At 43.6% G+C, this 20,633-nt stretch overlaps 1 protein-coding gene across 1 annotated transcript in view; it reads left to right on the top strand.

Annotated features, from left to right (window-relative positions):
- Positions 1-658: 658 nt before the first annotated feature.
- slc5a5 (solute carrier family 5 member 5) overlaps positions 659-20,633 on the top strand; it is a 39,654-nt gene continuing 19,679 nt past the window's right edge. Inside the window, exons 1-9 of the mRNA XM_068016079.1 lie at positions 659-1,155; positions 2,573-2,638; positions 4,798-4,849; positions 5,639-5,706; positions 6,299-6,453; positions 9,740-9,880; positions 12,773-12,902; positions 13,402-13,490; positions 14,516-14,628. Coding sequence (XP_067872180.1) covers positions 778-1,155; positions 2,573-2,638; positions 4,798-4,849; positions 5,639-5,706; positions 6,299-6,453; positions 9,740-9,880; positions 12,773-12,902; positions 13,402-13,490; positions 14,516-14,628 — 1,192 coding nt within the window. The 5' untranslated portion in view covers positions 659-777. The remainder of the gene's footprint in view (positions 1,156-2,572; positions 2,639-4,797; positions 4,850-5,638; positions 5,707-6,298; positions 6,454-9,739; positions 9,881-12,772; positions 12,903-13,401; positions 13,491-14,515; positions 14,629-20,633) is intronic.

The raw sequence follows: 20,633 nt of genomic DNA, 5'->3' as shown, positions 1-20,633 counted from the left end.
CTAATGCTTGTCAGGGAAGGGAATCTGCCATCATTACCTGGTCTGGTCTACATGTGATTCCAGACCCACAGCAATGTGGTTGACTCTTAACTGCCCTCTGAAATGGCTTAGCAAGCCTCTCAGTTGTATCAAACTGCTACAGATAGCACACTGGATGTACCTAAATCACATGGACTGCAGTGGTTCAAGAAGGCATCTCAACACCATCTTCACAAGGGCAATTAGGATGGGCGACAAATACTGGCCTTGCCAGCGATGCTCACATTCCAAAAACCTATATAAAAAAAGCACTTTGCTCCTTTCAAAGGGTTAAAAACTTACAAGGTGAGTGCCGCTTGACATAGACAAATGACAGCTCAAAATGCAAACTTTAATAATCACGCCTTCCTCATATTGCCACACTATTTATTTTTCACTGGAGTCCCTCCAAACACTTTCAAATTAAAGGAGCAAAAAATACAGAAATAGATTTGCGGTGAGAGCTTCGTGACAGCTTTGACTGTTTGTTTTAAATTCAAGAAGCACTTTTGTTAGAACCTTGAAAAGGAGTCCGGAGTTCTCAGAAGCTTTTGTGCTTTATTAATATTAGAACAAAATCCCATTCCAAAGATTTAAATGAATTTTTTTTTTTGGTCATTTGCAAAGTGTTAAAAAAAGAACAGTTTTGGGCTGAATTGTTCTGAATCTACTTCCATCATTTGAGTGTTTTTCTTAATCACCAGGGTGTAGTTCCAAATTTGGTTTTGACATTTCATTCTCCTGTAACCCACGCTCTTAATGCGCGGATCCATCATGGATACGAGCACAGCAGAGCCAACAAGAACAACATTTTCGGCCTGGGATTATGTCCTGTTTGCTGGGATGCTCCTGGTTTCCACTGGGATTGGCATATTTTTTGCTACTCGCCATGGGGATAGACAGAAGAAAGCGGACGATTTCTTCACTGGGGGTCGACAGATGTCAGCCCTGCCCGTGGGTCTGTCCCTGTCAGCCAGCTTCATGTCCGCAGTTCAGGTGCTAGGAGTTCCAGTTGAAGCATACAGCTACGGGATCAAGTTTGTACAGATGTGCCTGGGGCAAACACTGAATGCTGTACTGACTGCCTACTTCTTCCTGCCTATCTTCTATCGCTTGAAATTGACCAGCACCTACCAGGTAAGCCTGTTTAAGAGCTGATGGAATTGGCAATTGTTTGAGTCTTGATTACAAATTCCTGCATGAGAGTTACTTCTACAAACCCATCAGCATATATGAAAGAAAGAATTTGTATTTATATCATGCTATTCATGACCTCAGGAGTTCCGGAAGCCCTTTACAGTCACTGAACAACTTTTAAAATGCAGTCGACGTTGTAATGTAGGAAACACAGCAGCCAATTTGCGCACAGCAAGCTCCCACAAACAGCAGTGCGATAAATAGTTTGAGCAACTGTTTCAGGTGTTGGTTGAGGGATAAATGCTGGTCAGGGACAGTGTGGAGAACTCCCCTGCTCTTCGCCGAATTGTGTTCTGTCCACCTGAGAGGACAGGCGGGGCCTCAGTTTAACATCTCACATGAAAGACGGTATGTCCGACAGTGCAGCACTCCCTCAGAGCTACAGACAAGTGTCAGCCTAGGTCAGGGGTCTACAACCTGGGGCTCTGGATCCACATGTGGCTCTTTAACATCTCAGTTGCGGCTCACAACCTTTTCCAGTTAAATCCCATTAACATGAAAAAAGCCTAAAAAAAAATTAAGTCAAGAAAAGTAAAGTGGTGTTTTTATTGTGGGATTAAAAGGTTAATCATTATAATGCACGTTACAGTTTCTGATGATTATTTTAATGAAAAACATCATTGTTCTCTAAATAAACTGGTTTGAGTGGGATAGATGGTTATAGATAATGCCTTTGATTTGAGGAACAGGTTTCATGGCTGTCACCAATATTGTTTGTAATATAGCGGAGATGATAAATTATTGTGAATGTGCTATAAGAAGCTTTTTTTATCATGAGAATCAATAGCTGTAAAAATTGTCTTAATTCTACACATCTTAAGTTAAAGTTTGTTTTAAAGGTGACTTTAGTGACAAAATTATAGTTAAAAAAGTCAAAAATGTGATAATTCAGTTATGTCTATTTTAGTTTTGATTTTTTTTCTATTGATACATAAATTCAATACATGTATTTTATTTATTATGTATGAAAATTATGCATTCTACTGTAGACACTTTGCAATTTGCCAAGTATTTGTTTTAGAAATGCTGAATTTTCGTCTTGTGGCTCCCGATAGTTTTTTTTATTTTAGGCAATTTTTTTTTTAAAAAGAGCTCTTCAGGTTCTGTGCTCAAGACTCTGGGAGTAGGATTTGATCCCACGAGCTGCTCAAAGACGCAAAAGTTATTATCAGGTTTCACAGATCCAGCATATAACTGAGAAAAAAAACTATATTTTATTCACCGATTATAACATTTCCAGCCCATTAATCAGTTTACTATTGACTGTGAAAGATTAATGTTATTTTGCTGAGCTCTTTTGTGTGTGTTTGGCTAAGACATAGTGTTGAAGCGTGGATATAATGATTTACTTTCATAGTACCTGGAACTGCGTTTCAGCAAAAGCCTCCGGCTGTGTGGGACCATACAATTCACAACTGCCACGGTAAGAGTTTCACCGCGTCTTCTTTTTAAAATGGCTCCGACACTCCCCTGGGGAACTGAGGCTGAGGCTCGGAGGGTTCTGAGTTCAGTCCTGCAGATCACACTGTGGTTTCTTAGAATGACTACCAGCATTGGTGGAGAGGGGCATTTGGGAGACATGGGGAGAATTTTAACCCACCAAAACTGGTAGGTCTGGGTCAACTGGCATGTAAAATGTAAAAGGAAATCGGAAACCCACCCCCCAAACTGCCCACTTCTGGTTTAACCTGCTGGATGCCGCTTAGCTGCTTTACCCATCCAACGTGACCTTACACCCCCACAGCCCTTCCGAACACCCCACAACCTTTCCAATTCCTCCCTCTAACCCTTCCAATCTTCCCACAACATTTCTGAACTTCCCACGACCCTTACGATCTCCTCTCCACTCTTCTGATCTCCCATACCCCTCCGATCGTTCCCCTGTTTCCCCCCGGCTCTTCTGATCTCCCTGGCCTTTCAATATTCCCCGACACTACAGATTTAAAGTGATTGCCAAAAGAGCCAGAGGCGACATGAGGAAAAACTTTTTTTAGTTAGGATTTGGAAGGCACTGGCTGATGGGGCAGTGGATACAGATTCAACAGTTGGCTTCAAAAGGGAATCGTATAAATACTTGAAGGAGAAAGAAATTGCAGGGATATGGGGAAAGAGTGGGTGATGGGACTAACAGGATTGCTGTTCAAAGGAGAAGCACAGAATCGATGGGCTGAATGGGCTTCTTCTGTGCTGTACCATTCTGTGGAGTGTTAGTAGGGCTGGAATGTTGTCAGTCTTCCAACATAGCTCTGCTGGAAGACCGGACGAGCCCCCAGGAATGCAGAAAAAACTGGTCATGTTAGATCTCCACCAACACCAACAGATTCCTCCTTGCATTGTGGGTGGCAGTATTTCCACAGGTTTCTTAAGGTGCAACTAACAGCTGATGGCAGATCTAAGGGTCAGGGACTCCCCAAGATGGAAGTTCCTGCTCCTGGACCAGGAACAGAACCCAACATGTTGGTGTTGGTGAGAGTAAAGTGAGCAGAGATGTACTTACGGCCTCCATAGGGATGTCTGCAGGTTCCACTGGTGCTGTCTAGGCCAGATGCACCCAAAATGATGCTTTGCCCCATTCTAATGAGCTGCCCCAACCCCTCACCCCACAAAATTCAAATGGGTCAGTGCTCAATGACATTATTGGACATGATCCCAATACAACCCTTCAAATCATAATCTGAGAAATTTTGGGGTCGGTCTTTGTCCCTGTTCTTTTTCTGAGCAGTTTCTTTTGAATTGATATAATGCACATGGACCACACCCTTCCTTACACTCAGATCGATTTCCTGATCTTACAATGAGCTCATTAAGTAAATGCATTTGACACATAGGAAGCTGACAGAAAGTTGGTTGTATAGGAACATTTAAAGGGCAGAGTCATCATGAGAAAGTGGAGAGTGTTCTTTTGAGGTGAGGGGACTGAGGTGCACATTATTCTGACAGCCTGGCTCTATATCTAAACTGTGCGATAGCTGATTTGGAAGTGATTGTTGCTGATTCTGTGTCAATAGAACAGGAAGTGGCAAAGAGTGATCTTAACTCAAGATGTAACTGGATTGAATGTTCTGATAACAATAAGGGTAATGAAAAAGTACCAAACAGTTGTGTATCAGAAAATACAGTGAAGTGATCAGAAGCACACTGTATTGCAATGTACAGCACCACCAACCAGGTTTCTGCCCAAATCCTTCACGTTGCGAGTTCCTATTGCCATGTGAAGGTTGGGTAGAAGTCAAGCTCTTCCCAACAGGGGGATAGAGGAAAGAGAAGTGAAAGCTTTTCAGGGCATTCATCTGCACTTCAAAGGCATGTTTCAGAAGAGTTTTGACGGAGGTTTAGAAGGAGATTGCCCCTGACCCTTGTCAGATGATGAAGGTGCACATTGCAATGACCAGAGAGATGGGCTTCAATAGGTCATCTGGACTCTTTCTCACCACTGATTTATCTTTTGCCCTCCCCTCTTCTTAAAACAAGCTCTTGCTAACAGAACTTCACACCATCGAGTCTCTATCTGTTGAAACCCCAATACCATCCATACCTTTTAATTCCATCGATTGACTCTTGATTTTCTTCTTAACACTGCAGGTCCTGTACACTGGCGTTGTCATTTATGCACCGGCACTGATATTAAACCAAGGCAAGTAGTCACTCCTTTGTTCCTCTTTTGTGGAACTTGCAAATGCGTGTGAGCTGTACTGGGCTCTTCAAACCCTTTTCTAATCAGATAGGGATACGGTGGGGTATCTGTTCCCTGACAAATCCCTTCACCTCTCCACCTCTCCTCTGGGCCTATCTCTTTGGCCAAGCTTTTAGGTCACCCCTCCTAATATCTCCTTTGTCTCAGCATCCATTTTAGTTTGAATGCGCCTCTGTGATGCGCCTTGGGATGCTTTTGCACATTAAAGGTCCTATATAATTGGAAATTGTTGCTGAAACAAATCCAGTGCCAGCAGAACCTATTGGTCTGATTCAAAAAACATTCTCGGGGATGTAAGCATCACTGGCAAAGCCGTCATTTATTACCCATCTCTAGATTCCCTTGAGAAAGTGTTGTCGGGCCTGCTTCTTGAGCCACTGCAGTCCATGTGGTGAGGGTGCTCCCACAGTGCTGCTAGCTCAGGAGTTCCAGGATTTTGACCCAGCGACGATGAAAGAACGGCCGATTTATGTAAAGTTTTTGGAAGAAAATAACCATTATCTAAACCTCTATTTTGGTTCTGAAGGCTAGTGAAAACAGATAGACTTTTATGGATAGTTCCCTACATTAGGGGAAGAAAGCTGGGGTGACAAAACTGGCATGGAAGGCCATTATATGTAAGGTTGTTCTATAAGGAAGTGCGATCCATTGTTTAATTTGTTGTTTGGACTGTGCTGAGCCATTAATATCTGGTATAGTCTCATCCTAATATGGCGTGTTGTCTTTCAGTTACTGGTCTTAATATCTGGACATCTCTGTTATCCACTGGAATCATCTGCACATTCTACACAACTGTGGTTAGTACAGAACACTTACTCCAAAATCAGCAGCGCTGTGTTAATGGTCCTGATATTCTGCTACTCTCACACTTTTAGATCCTTGTTTAACCTAGCACCTTCATCGTTGACTCTGTAAATTGCAGGCGCCCTCGAAATAGTCTTTAAAGAGATCAGCAATTCTCAACCAATGGTACAATGGATTCAAAATTAAAATCTTTCACTGTGATGTAACTATCTAATGTCATGGCCCCACTATTCTTCCTCTTTTCCCTCAATTTGTTCCCTCAAGTATTTATCCAATTCCCTTATGAAAATTACGATTGAATCTGCTTCCACCAGCCGTTCAGGCAGTGCATCCCAGATCACTAAATACTCATTGTATAAAATAAATTCCTCCTTCTCTCCCCTCTGGCTCTTTTTCCAACTGTTATCACTCTGTGTCCTCTGGGGTTACTGACACTGTAGCCAATGGAAGCCGTTTCTAACAGTTCAATAGTTTTTATTGATTCTGAACTGAATATGTTGGCCTTAGCCATCAAGAAATGTAGAGGTGTTACTTTGTCACTACCCATGTTCTCATGTTTAAAGGCTTCCACTTTTGTGCCTGCAGGGAGGGTTGAAAGCTGTGATCTGGACTGACGTCTTTCAAATCATCACCATGATGTCTGGCTTTGTTGCTGTCATCATCCGGGGCACCTATTTAGCTGGAGGAACTGGTAGAGTCCTGGAGAATGCATATAATGAGTCCAGGATCAATTTTGGAGAGTAAGAAGATGTCTTTGCTATTGAAGGTCATTACTGGGGCACCTACCATCCCAGCAAACCCTAAATCTCCACAGTCATTGAACTTGGCTGAGCAAGTTTCATCACTTCTTGACTGGCACAGAAATCAAAGTTGAGGAAAAAGGGCTGTTTTGGCACTGGATGTCCTGCTTTTAAGAATTTATTTTGTTCATTTGCTTTTTTCTCTATCTGAAGGCAGCATCTCTTGTTGGGTTCTAGAAAACCTCCAGTACCTCAAGCAACTGATAAAGGACCACATGGTAGGCTCATGTAGTGATTCACTTTGGTAGGAAGAACAAAGAGAGGCAATATAAAATAAAGGACACAATTCTAAAGGGGGTGCAGGAGCAGAGGGACCTGGGGGTATATGTGCACAAATCATTGAAGGTGGAAGGACAGATTGAGAAAGTGGTTAATAAAGCATATGAGATCCTGGGCTTTATAAATAGGGGCATAGAGTACAAAAACAAGAAAGTTAGTTCAGCCTCAACGGGAGTATTATCTCCAGTTCTGGGCACCACATTTTATGAAGGATTTGAAGGTGTCGGAGAGGGTGCAGAAAAGATTCACAAGAATGGTTCCAGGGATGAGAAACTTCAGTTACATGGATAGATTGGAGAAGCTGGGGCTGTTCTCCTTGGAGAACAGAAGATTAAGAGGAGATTTGATAGAGGTGTTCAAAATCTTGAGGGAACTGGACGGAGTAGATAGAGAGAAACTGTTCCCATTGGCGGAAGGATCGAGAACCAGAGGGGAATTTAAGGGGAATGGCAAAAGAAACAATGGCAACAGGGGGAAAAACTTTTTCATGCAGTGAGTGGGTTGGGATCTGGAATGCACCACCTGAGAGTGTGGTGAAGGCAGATTCAATCGAGACCTTCAAAAGAAAATTGGATAATTATCTGAAGAGAAAAAAGTTACAGGGGTACGGGGAAAAGGTGGGGGAGTGGGACTAGTGGGCGGTTCCCCACTAGTGGGGGAAGAACCCCCTTCCCCCTCGCCAGAATCTGGCTGATTGGCCCTGGTGAGACCCAACCCCACTTACCTTCTTCTCCGGCCTCAATAACAACAACTTATATTTTTATAGCGCCTTTACCATGATGAGATGTTGCAAAGCGTATTATAGAAGCATTATAAAACAAAGTGTGACAGGAAGCCACAAAAAGAGATATTAGGTCAGATTACCAAAAACTTGATCAAAGAGGTCGATTTTAAGGAGTGTCTTAAAGAAGGAAAGTGAGGCGAAGAGTTGTAGGGAAGGTATTCCAGAGCTTGGGGCCTAGGCAACTGAAGGCATGGCCACCAATGGTGGAGCAGTTATAATCAGGGATGCACAAGAGGCTAGGATTAGAGGAACACATATATCTCAGAGGGTTGTGGGGCTGGAAGAGATTCCAGAGATGGGGAGGGGGAGGCCATGGAGGAATTTGCAAACAAAGATGAGAATTTTGAAATCACAACGTTGCTTTACCGGGAACCAATGTAGGTCAGCGAGCACAGGGGTGATAGGGGAATGGGATTTGATGCGAATTAAGACACGGGCACCAGAGTTTTGGATGACCTCAAGTTTAGGGAGAGTAGAATGTGGGAGACCAGCCAGGAGTGCATTGAAATAGCTAGGCCTCCGTGGCTGGCTGGGTCCAGGGCCTGCTGCAGTCCCAGTGGTGGCCACCATTCCAGATGGCGCCGCTGAGACTGAAGAACTGCCAGCCCTCTGATTGACCAGTCGCTCAGCAATTAATTGCCTGAGGCACACAAAATAGTGTCACGACTTCCATGACTTTCCAGCCGGAGTGCTGGGCCACCACCTCCTCATTAACCCCCATTATGTCAATTGTTGCAACTCAACTGAGATTAGCCCAGGAGAGACAAGAAATTGAAGCTGAGACATTGTCATCCATATGGCTTGCAGCACATTGCACAATGCTGTTACCAATCAGCCAATGAGCGAAGGCTCTTAGAAACGCTTAGCATGTTTCATAAATTGAACATGCGACAGCTATTGACATCTAGTGTTAGAACATGAGTATGGCGCCAATTTTTGTTTGCATTGTATTGACAGTTTGCCTAATGTGGAAATTCTCTGTCAGTTTCTATGGTATCTGATTGGAAAGGTAATTGTTTGTTAGACACTTGAGCATTTAATTAGAGTGAAGGATGCTGCATGCACTGCAAAATATCCTGTTATTTAGTGTTGTACTATTTGGCTGTTGTACGACTTGGGGATAAAGCTTGTCACCAAATAGATGAACCTCTTTCACCTCTAGCCTCAAATTTCTTGATCTCCCTCCATTACAAATTTTCCTGTTACAACTATCAGCGTTACTGTGATAAACTTTCCTCTATTGTTCCTGCTCAGAGGAATACCGTCTGTCTACAGCCTCACTGTGTTGAAGTCAAGTCTCATGGCAACTTGTGTTCGAATTCATTTCTTCCCAAAGCTCTTGAAACTCTGTAAATCCATATCTCATTTGGTCGTTCATTCCTCTTCCAATCCACAGGCTTTCTGAACCCAAGCTTGGAGGATAATTTTAAGCCTAACTTGCCAAGCAGGAATGTGGTTGGTTCGTGTGTGATGCTCGTTCTATACCTCACCTGATTACTCCAATTGAGAGTAAAATCCGATAGGACACAAAAATTGGCATCAAATCTGAATCTGCCCTTGTTCTCGCCATGCGGGTTAGGCTAAAATGATCATCTCAAACCCAATTTGGTTCATACTTTATTTCACTGATTTCACTGGCTGACTTGAGCACTCCCTTGACTATGCACATCTTGGCTGCAATGTGTGCTATCTACACGATGCACTGCAGGGACTTGCCAAGACTTCTTCATCAGCACTTCCAAAACTCACAACTTGCACCATCTAGAAGGGAACACCATCAGGTCCAGGTTCCCCCCCCACCCCCAGGCCACACACCATCCTGACTAGGGCACATAATCGACCATCCTTCATCAAAATCCTGGAACTCTCGGCTTAACAGCACTGTGGGAGTACCTCTGCCACATTGACTGCAGCAGTTCAAGAAGAGGCAAAGTGGCAACCAGGGACGGGCAGTAAACGCTGGCCTTGCCTGCGGTGCCCACATCCCGAGAATGGATAAAACAAATCCTGGAGAGGTCCGATGCTAGGGGTCCTGGCTCTTCCCTTGAAAGATGAAAAGAAAGTTAACATTGGGTGCAACTGTCCAAATTGTTGTTGCTGTTGGAAAACCCTATTATGTTAATTTAATTTTGCACTGTATATTGATGGAAGTTCTCTATTTAGTTTTGATCCAGATCCCAGGAAACGCTATACATTCTGGACGCTTATTATCGGGGGGACTGTGTTGTGGCTGTCCATGTATGGAGTCAATCAGGCTCAAGTCCAGCGCTACATCGCTTGCAGAACCGAGTCTCAAGCACGGGTGTAAGTTTGAATGAGAACCACAAACTGAGCTGAGGGAAGCTGTTGAATGCCATGGTTGGGGAGGTGAAGGGAAAGACGTATTGGAGTCCAACGAAAGGGCAGCCATATTCCTCTCACTTTAATCGGCTAGTTTGAGAGATTTAGTGCCAGGGGATATTGGTGCTCATTAACTCATTTACCACAGTTCTTGTGCAAGCTTCTGAAGGGGAAGGACAGAATATTTTTGTTCAGGGTTGACATATAAAGTTCCGCAAGTCAAACCATCCCAAAAGGTGTCCTGTGCGTTGGAAGAAGGTTCCGGAAAAGCCTGGTGGGGCAGTCACTCCGCTTCTCAAAACAATAGGTGCAATTGAGAGTCAGCACTCGGTTTAATGCTGAAGACATGGAGTCCAGGATGCAGCTACAGTGCTCCTATGTCATGACAAGCTGATATGGAGCATGGGAACAGGTAAGTAATTTTGACCATCCCATGAGCAACTGCATGAATTACCTTATAAATAAGTTTTAAGCTCACTTTAGTGCATCACCCGATGTGGGAGTGAACCATCAGGACCCCAGTCTGCAACCCAGAGTTGTGTTGGTGGATCTCAGCTTGGGTGGCAGTTGTGTGACCCTGGGGCAAAGAGGAGAGGAATCAGCCATGGTTCTTTCTTCTGGTTCCGAGTGGAAACTGTAAGGGGGAATTTTAACTGGGAGAGGGATTTTGGAAAGTGGGTGGTGAGCCAAGCGTTCTGGAGGTTGAAAGGTTTGTAAGAAATCTAAGACGAGATAACAAACTTCTTCAGACAAAGGGCAGTGGAAATCTGGATCGCTCTCCCGCAAAAAGCTGTTGATGCCGGGAGCTAAAACTGAGATTGATAAATTTTTGTTGGGCAAAGTTAGTAAGCATTATGGCACCAAGGCAGATAGATGGGGTTAAGACACAGTTCATCCATGATCTAACTGATTGGCAGAAACAGGTTTGAGGGGCTGAATGATCTCCTCGTGTTCCTATGTTTCTGATTGGGGTTACGATCTGACTTAAGACCAGTTGGCCTCGGACTGATCCAGGATGGCACAACGATTATGTCTTGTGCCTTAGAACAGGCAACAACACTTCACCTACACTTCCTATGGGGATTCTCCTGATCCACTGCCGTAAACTTCAGGGGAAGTCCAAAGGATTCCCTGGAGAAATGGTGCAGGAGATGGGGCGAACCTCTTGTGGGAAGTCATATCCACACAAACCAGAGCAACACCTTGACCTACCCAACACAGTGCCTTGGCACACTCTGCCAGTTCTCAATGTTCGGAGAGTGTGTGCTAAAGAAAGAGAAAGCGAGAACTTGCATTTATATAGCGCCTTTCATGACCTCAGGATGTCCCAAAGCAATTACAGCCAATGAGGTACATTAGAAATGTAGTCACTGTTGTAATATAGGAAATGCAGCAGCCAATTTGTACACAGCAAGATCCCACAAACAGCAATGAGATAACTACATAATCTGTTTTTTTTAAGTAATGTTGGTTGAGGGATAAATGCTGACTGGGACACTGAGGAGTTGTTCTTCTTTGAAATAGTGCCATGGGATCTTTTACACCCAATGGAAAGGAAAGTTGGGGTTGGAGCATCTGTTCTGCCCCAATATTAAAAATATTCCATGTAAACTTTTGAAATCCAACTTCGCAGCAGTTGGGAGTTGCAGTGCAGTCACTAGGAATCAAACTCAGAGGATGAGATGGTCTCCCATCAATGTTGCCCTATGAGATGAGGAGAAATTTCTTTACTCAGAGGGTTGTGAATCTTTGGAACTCTCTACCCCATACTCAGTCATTGAGTATATTCGAGACTGAGATCGATAGATTTTTGAACACTAAGGGAATCAAGGATAGGGCAGGAAAGTGAAGTTAATGTAGAAGATCAGCCATGAACTTATTGAATGGCAGAGCAGGCTCGAGGGGTCAAATAGCCGACTCCTGCTCCTATTTCTTATGTTCTTATAACTGGAAGCAGCAGCAACACGCTGGCTTGTGACACTATCCAGGTATTACTCATTCTCTGTATAAAATGCTGACAAAGTATTCCTTCAAAGGCTGGCTGGGCTGTTCTCCTTTGATTCGCTTTTGTTGCTAACTCTCACTGAGCAGGGCCATTAGCTCCATGTGTGGGAGAAGCTGTCGAGGCCAGCAACGTTTGACCTGTGCATCAAGTGTCAGTCTAGGACTAAACACTGAAGTTAGTGGAGGGAAACGAGCTGCAAAAAGCACTTGCCTGTCTCAGCAGAGACCTCTCTTTAATTCTCTGAGAGAGTCCTTGCTGCTTCCTCAACCGTCACCTTGGGCTATGATTTAAAAGCATTGCAAAGAGCATGGAAACAATTTGTCTCTTCAAGGGAACGTGACTCCCTGTTTCCATTTGCCTCCTCGTCTTTGAGAAGGGAATGAATAACAATTTTAACAGAAAGTATCCCCTTATTGTCTCCTTTCTCTCTCATGGGACGCAAACAGGAGCAAACAGCGATCCCATGGCTATAGACTCTGGGGTGAGCAGATGCCTCGACCATGGCTGTAAGGTCTGGGGGTGCAGACATCTCGAACAGGACAGCAATACAATCAAAACCATTTATCTTAGACAGTAATAATACTGTTTAAAAAGAAGAATAATTGCGCTGCTCCTTATTAGACGAGGAAGAAGAACTAGTCACAATCAAGCACTGGTGTGCAGAGGCAAAGTCCAGGAGCACTGTTCCTGACGTCACCTCGAGAGCAACCCACAACTTGTTTCTTTTAAGATGTCAATCGGAGGTTCATTTTTGAGCTGTGCCCTCGTTCACCGCGGCTGATGGGAACTGTAAGTGGATCTTGAAGTGCGGAACAATTTGAATGCCTGACTCTGCTTGCGTTGATTTACAGTGCTATGTTTGTGAACCAAGTCGGTCTATGGATGATTGTAACGAGTGCAGGAGCCTGTGGAATCATTATGCTTGCCTTGTACAGGGGCTGTGATCCCGTCAAAGCTGGGCACGTCTCCGCACCTGATCAGGTGAGTCAAGCGCAAAACGAAATGGCTGAATGAGCAGCAGAGAGAGGAATGGTTTTCTCCAGAGTGTTCGAATGTTTACATAAGAATGAAACTTGCATTTATACAGCACCTCCCCCCACCAGCTCTGCTTCATAACCTCTTCATCAACCAAACCCACCCCCCCCACCCCCCTTTATGTCAAGTTGTGCAAAGGAATGTATGGTCACTTTGGCAAAGGACAGGAGGGCAGCCGATGCCCACAGAACTCTACCCCAGCTTCAGGGGCAATGCCATCAGGGGAGGGGTGCATAAATGGGAGGAAATTCACAACTATATATATTATACACACAGATATACGTAGACACACACTATGAATCTTCTATGCACGCGATGAGTCAAAACATGCCGAGTTTTCCTTTTCTTCAAAGTGACGTGTCTCTTGACAACCTTCCCATAAAACATTGTCTAGCGTTGTGTGTCCTTGATGCTACTTTATGTAAGACTCTCTTTCTACTTTCAGTTGATGCCATACATGGTGCTGGATATTTTTCAGACGTACCCTGGAGTTCCAGGCTTGTTCCTTTCTGCTGCTTTCAGTGGGACATTGAGGTACTAATGGTGGGATTTAGGGGCTGCTAAAATTATTTGTTATAGATGGAAGAATTTATATTAAGCCTCATAATGGTCAGCCCTCTTGAAATTCATTCACACATTGTGGCTGATGCTGGCAAAGCTGGCATTGAGTGCCCATCTCTAGTTGCACTGAGAAGGTGGTGGTGGGCTGTCGTCTTGCTCCTCTGCAGTCCTTGTGGTGATGGTAGGCAATTCCTGGATATTCATCCAAAATGTATGAAGACTTGGAAGGGATTAGTCTCCCCATGATCTTGCTGCTCTGCTCCACAGTGGTAGAATCTGCGAGGAACGAGATGGTAATGCTCACATCAATGGGTAGGAAGGTTGTAGCCCCACTCCCGGACTTGAGCACACAATCTAAGATGACAATCCAGTAATGTACTGAGGGAGCGCTACATCACAGGAGGTTCACATTAACTGAGAAAAGCAGGGAGGTCTCCCAGTGTCCAGGTCAACAATTTTTCCCTCAACCAACATTATCAAGAACAGATTCATTTCATTGCTGTGTGTAAATTGGCTGTACTGTTCACCTCAAAGAGTGACTACATTTCAAAAGTAATTCACTACATGTTAAGTAGTATGGAATTATCTGAGATTGCGAAAAGTATGATATGAATGTCAGATTTTTTTCTGTCCGCATGCCAGATACTTCATTTGAAGCACAAAAACTGTTCTATTATGCAGCCAATAACATCCCGCAAAAAGCCAGGAGGTGAATGACAATTCTGGTGCTGTAGATTGAGGGATGAATGTTGTCCAGGACAGCTTCTTGTTCTTTGAATTGTCCCATCTGATAGTTAGCATTCACCTGACCAGCTGACAGGATCTCAGTTTCACACCTCATCTGAAGGACTGCTTCTCCAATATTCACACTGGGACATCTGCCTATTTTACTCACTCACATGCTTCACAGCCAAACGCTCATGACCCAAATGTGCTATTAGCCAAAACAGGCCAGCACTACATAAGGACCACAGCTTACAATGCCATCTATTTTACAGCACAGCCTCCACTAGCATCAATGCAATGGCTGCAGTCACATTGGAGGACATCATCAAACCCAGGATGAGAATAATGTCTGAAAAGAGGCTGATCCTAATATCGAAAGGATTGTGTAAGTATCTGTCCGTACGTTCCGATGTATCTAACCTGTAGCATCCCAGGTAATGCCAATAACTAACGACCATTATTTGTAATGGCAGATCTACTTACCATCACTCTGTAGTGCAGTATGCTGCATAAGAACATAATAAATAAAAGCAGGAGTGGGCCATGGAGCCCCTCGGGCCTACTCCAACATTCAATAAGATCGCAGCTGATCTTCGACGTCAACTCCACTTTCCCACCCAATCTCCATGGACCTTAATTCCCTTAATATCAAATATTTATTGATCTCAGTCTTGAAAAACCTCTTCGAATGAGCATCCACATCGTCTGGGATAGAGAATTCCAAAGATTCACAATCCTCTGAGTGAAGACATTTCTCAATCTCAGTTCAAAATGGCAGACTTCCTGTCCTTTTTTTATTCATTCATGGATGTGGCGACACTGGCCAGGCCAGCATTTATTGCCCATCCCTAATTTCCCTTGAGAAGGTGGTGGTGAGCTGCCTTCTTGAACCGCTGCAGTCCATGTGGGGTAGGTACACCCACAGTGCTGTTAGGAAGGGAGTTCCAGGATTTTGACCCAGTGACAGTGAAGGAACGGCGATATAGTTCCAAGTCAGGATGGTGTGTGACTTGGAGGGGAACTTGCAGGTGGCGGTGTTCCCATGCAACTTGCCCTTGTCCTTCTAGGTGGTAGAGGTGGGTTTGGAAGGTGCTGTCGAAGGAGCCTGAGTTCTAGACTCTTCAACCAGGGAAAACAGCCTCTCAGCATCTACCATATCAAGCTCTCTAAAACTGTTCTACATTTCAATGAGATCACCTCTCATTCTTCTAAATTTCAGAGCATATAGGCCGATTCTTCTCAATCTCTCCTCATAGGACAAGCCTCTCAACCCAATAATCAATCTAGTGAAGCTTTGTTGCACGCCCCCTAAGGCAAGTACATCCTTCCTTAGGTAAGGAGATCAAAAAGGTACACAGTTTCTCTGAATTCCTCAGCGCAATCCTCTAGCAGGACATTGTTTGAGAGTATGAATGCCTTTGAGGGAGTCTCCAGCACCTCCAGCCTTATTATGCTAAGCTTGGCCTCACGTCATCACTATTACTTCATCTACTCATCTACTTTCTTGCTTGTGCCTATCTTGATGATGTTCGTGCGATGGCCCATGACCCTTCACCTAAGTTCCTCAACCATAAGAAGAACTACCTTTCTTTCCAATTTTCTCCCTCTTTCTTTCCTGACAGTGGCAATGTATACAGGAGCGTTGTACCTGCCCTGGGAGTGTTTGATGGGGCAGTGCAGAGGGAGCTTTATTCTGTATCTAACCCCGTTTTTTTTTTTTGGAGCTTTACTCTGTATCTAACCCAGGACAGTGTAGAGGGAGCTTTACTCTGTATCTAACCTGTTTTTTTTTGGGAGCTTTACTCTGTATCTATCCCCTTTTTTTGTTAGAGGGAGCTTTACTCTGTATCTAACCCCGTTTTTTTTTTTTTTTCCCAGTTATCAACAGTTTTATTTGTTCTTTTTTTATTATGACCTTTTATTTTCTCAAAAGTAACTCACTAAATTGTGCCTAACGTTTTATCATTTTAAAATTATCCCAAACTCAAATAGCAGTGTTGTTGGGCTGACAGGTTTTCTCAATGTTCAATTTGTTCTCCCAAAAGAACCCTTTTTTTTTTGATACTTGAGAACCACCTAGACTGCTTTTCAATAGTTTTTTTTCCAGTCAATATTTGATTATTCCCTTTAACTGCAGGCAAATTTTCCCTATGAGTGCTTGAAATGGCAACTCATGTCACTTTATTTTACTGATTCAAATGATGCCCAGGCTTGGTGGTTTTACATGGTGTTTTACATCACGACAGAAGTGCTAGTTTAGAAATAACTTCTACATCTCTCCTTCTCAAGCACTTTGTCTTGGAAGATAACAAATGGCCTGAATGGGTTAAAGGCAAGTCTTTTAAAGGCAAAACATTTCATCCAAATCATCACCATGCTGTGACATTTGATGTCCGCAGATAAGTTCATCAATTCTTGAAAAACCTGCTGAATTTCTTGCTGCAGTATCAGTACTCATGTGGTCCTAGAAACCATTGTCACCTGAAACATTAACTCTGTTTCTCTCTCCGCGGATGCTGCCAAACCTGCTGAGTATTTCCAGCACTTTCGGCCGCGCCGCCCTCTGTCACGGTTCAGGGCCGGAGAGCTCTAACCCCGTGCTGTACCTGTCCTGGGAGTGTTTGATGGGACATTGTAGAGGGAGCTTTACTCTGTATCTAACCCCATGCTATACCAGCCCTGGGAGTGTTTGATGGGGACAGTGTAGAGGGAGCTTTACTCTGTATCTAACCCCCGTTTTTTTTTTTGTTTGTTTTTTTTTGTAGAGGGAGCTTTACTCTGTATCTAACCCCATTTTTTTTTAGTGTAGAGGGAATTTTACTCTGTATCTAACCCCCGTTTTTTTTTTTTTGCCATTCACATCTCATGCCACGTTGTTTGTAAATGTTTGATGGGACAGTGTAGAGGGAGCTTTACTCTATATCTAACCCCATGCTGTACCTGCCCTGGGAGTGTTTGGTTCTGACACTGACTGAAATGAGAATGTGTATCATTTCCCAGCACTAACATCTCTCATCTTGAATGGCATTAAACAAAACCTTCCACAAGTACTCATCAATATTCACAGCACACAATGTTCTAGTAGTCCTAGTCTTCAGGAATGAATAGCCAACACCTAGCAAAATGGCAACATTCCAGGAACTTTTCTAAGGCCACTGTATAAAATATTACTAAGATTTTGGCTCAAACCTATGTTATTTTCTGACACAGTGGTGAAAATATGGGACTCGATTATGAAAGAAAACACCCAATTATACTTTAACTGTAAAAAGGATAAAGAGGCATTCGAGAGAGTGCAAAAAGATTCATAAAGATGATACCAGAATTATCAGGAAGGATTGAACAGCTATAGAGTCATAGAGTCATTTACCGCACAGAAGAAGGCCATTCAGCCTGTCGAGTCCAAGCCGGCTCTCCACGGAGTTATGCAGTCAGTCCTACTCCCCGGCTCAATCCCCTAGCCCTGCACGTCTATCTCTCCTGGGTGATCATCCAACTTCCTTTTGAAGTCATTGAGTGTCTCCGCTTCCACTGCCCTTGTGGTCAGCGAGTTCCAGGTCATTATCACCCACTTCGTAAAAAAGATTTTCCTCATATTCCCCCTGCATCTTTTGCCCAAAACTTTCAATTTGTGTCCCCTAGTCCTTGTACCATTTGTTAATGGGAACAGTTTTTCCTTGTCTAACTTATCTAAGTCCTGGGCCCTTTTCTTTAGAAAAGGGAACAGCGCGGAGTGATCTGATAGAGGCCTTCAAAATTTTGGAAGTGTTTGATAGAGTAGATGTGGAGAAGATGTGTCCACTTGTGGGGGAGATCAGAACAAGAGGCCATCAACAGAAGATAGTCACTAATTAATCCAGGAGGGGGGATTCAGGAAAACTTCTTTACCCAGAGAGTGGTGAGAAAGTAGAACTCACTACCACAGGGAGTGGTTGAGGTGAGTTAAGGGGAAGCTGGATAAACACATGAGAGAAAAAGGAATAGAAGGATGGGAGGAAGGCTTATGTGGAGCCATAAACACCTGGTTGGACCAGTTGTGCTGTAAATTCCTTGTAATTCGGGGTGAGTATACAGGTAAGCTTTTAATTTAATTTAACTTAAATCAAACATAGCATCAAACATCACAGGCAAGCAGGTAGGTGATTGGTTTGGGAAGAAACTACCTGTTTGCTGAGTATCTGGTAAGTGATTAAGGTCCATTCTAATCCTAACATTTAAAATAGTAAAGGAATGAGTGGTAGGCTTAATAAAATATATATAAAGGAAAATAAAATAAATAATTGAATAAAACAATTAAGTAGTTAATTAAAACACATTAAGGATGGCAGGGCAGGTGATGTGTAACGGCTGCAGCATGTGGGAGCTCCTGGACCCCAGTGTGATCCAAGGAAAACACGTCTGCAGTAAGTGTTTGCGGCTCGAAGAGCTTCGGCTCAGAGTCATTGAACTGGAGTCCGAGCTGCAGACACTGCGACACATCAGGGAGTGGGAAAGTTACCTGGACATTTTGTACCAGGAGGCGGTTACACCCCTTAGGATAGGGTCTTCTGATTTGGTCAGTGGTCAGAGACAGGAGAATGTGGCTGCAACTGAGGCAGGTAAGGGGACCCAGAGGACAGGAGTGCAGGAGCCTCAGTCTTTGCAATTGTCCAACAGGTTTGGGTGAGAGTGGGGGCTGCAGGGTGGATGAGTAACCTGACCATGGCAACATGGTACAGGAAGCCATTCAAGTGGAGGGAGAAAAAAAGGAATGTAGTGGTAGTAGGGGACAGTATAGTTAAGAGGATTGACACTGTTCCCTGCATCAAAGAGCAAGAGTCCAGACGGCTGTGTTGCCTGCCCAGTGCCAGGGTTCAGGACATCTGCTCAGGGCTGGAGAGGAACTTACAGTGTGAGGCGGAGGATCCAGTCGTTATGGTCCATGTAGGTACCAACAAAATAGGCAGGACAAGGAAAGAGGTTCTGCATAGTCAATGTGAGGAACTAGGTGCCAAATTAAGAAGCAGAACCTCAAAGGTAATAATCTCTGGATTATTACCTGAACCACATGTAAATTGGCATAGGGCAAATAAGATTAGAGAAGTTTATGTGTGGCTCAAAGACTGGTGTGGTAGAAGTGGGTTCCAGTTCGTGGGGCACTAACACCAGTATTGGGCTGTACCATTGGGATGGTTTACACCTGACCTGTGCCGGGGCTGGTGTTCTAGTGAGCTGCATAATTAAGGAAGTAGAGAGAGTTTTAAACTGAATAGTGGTGGCAAAGTGATCAAATTTGAGAAGATATGGTAAATCAAATAGAGACAAGGCCAGACAGAAAGGTATTAATATGGGAAATGATAAACAGACTGTGACAGGAAGGGACAGAGTGTACAACTCTAAGAGTAAATCAGTAGATAAGGCTTGCAGTTACAAAAATAATAAAAGGACAAACTAACGGCTCTGTATCTGAATTGCACGTAGCATTTGAAACAAAACAGATGAACTGAGAGTGCAAATAGAAATAAATAAGTACGATCTGATAGCCATTACAGAGACATGGCTGAAGGATGACATAGTTTGGGACCTGAGTATTGAAGGGTACATGACATTTAGAAGGACAGGAAGCTAGGAAAAGGTGGAGGGGTAGCTCTGCTAATTAATGATGGTATTAGGGCAATAGAGAGAGATGACCTAAGTTCAGGAGATCAGGATGTAGAAGCAGTTTGGGCAAGAAGTCACTTGTGGGAGTGGTGTACAGGCCACCTAATGTTAACCACACTGTAGGATGGGGTATAAAGGAAGAAATAATGGCAACTTGTCAGAAAGGTACAGCGATAATTATGGGGGATTTTAACCTACATATAGACTGGAAAAATCAGATGGGTAGAGGTAGCCTAGATGGGGAGTACATAGAACGTTTTCGGGATAATTTCTTGGAACAATATGTTCTGGAGCCAACCTGAGAGCAGGCTATACTAGACCTGGTATTGTGCAATGAGATAGGATTAATTAATGACCTCATAGTTAAGGTGCCCCTTGGTAGCAGCGATCATAATCTGATTGAATTTTACATTCAGTTTGAGGGAGAGAAGAGTGGGTCCAAGACTAGTATTTTAAATTTAAATAAGGGCAATTATGAGGGCATGAAAGCAGAGCTAGCTAAAGTGAATTGACAAATCAGGTTAAGGGGTAAGGTTAAGGAGATGCAGTGGCAGACATTTAAGGGGATATTTCAGAATACACAGAATAGATACATTTCGATGAGAAAGAAACATTCCAAGGGTGGGACCTGCCATTCGTGGTTAACTAAAACAGTTAAAGATAGTATCAAACTTAAAGAAAAAGCCTATAATTGCGCAAAGATGGGAGGCAGGTCAGAAGATTGGACAGAATATAAAAAAACAGCAAAGA

The sequence above is a fragment of the Heterodontus francisci genome, chromosome 36 (assembly GCF_036365525.1).
Source record: "Heterodontus francisci isolate sHetFra1 chromosome 36, sHetFra1.hap1, whole genome shotgun sequence".
Lineage (NCBI taxonomy): Eukaryota > Metazoa > Chordata > Chondrichthyes > Heterodontiformes > Heterodontidae > Heterodontus > Heterodontus francisci.
Note: the sequence above shows the minus strand (reverse complement) of the source record. Positions and strands in the feature narration are given on the sequence as shown.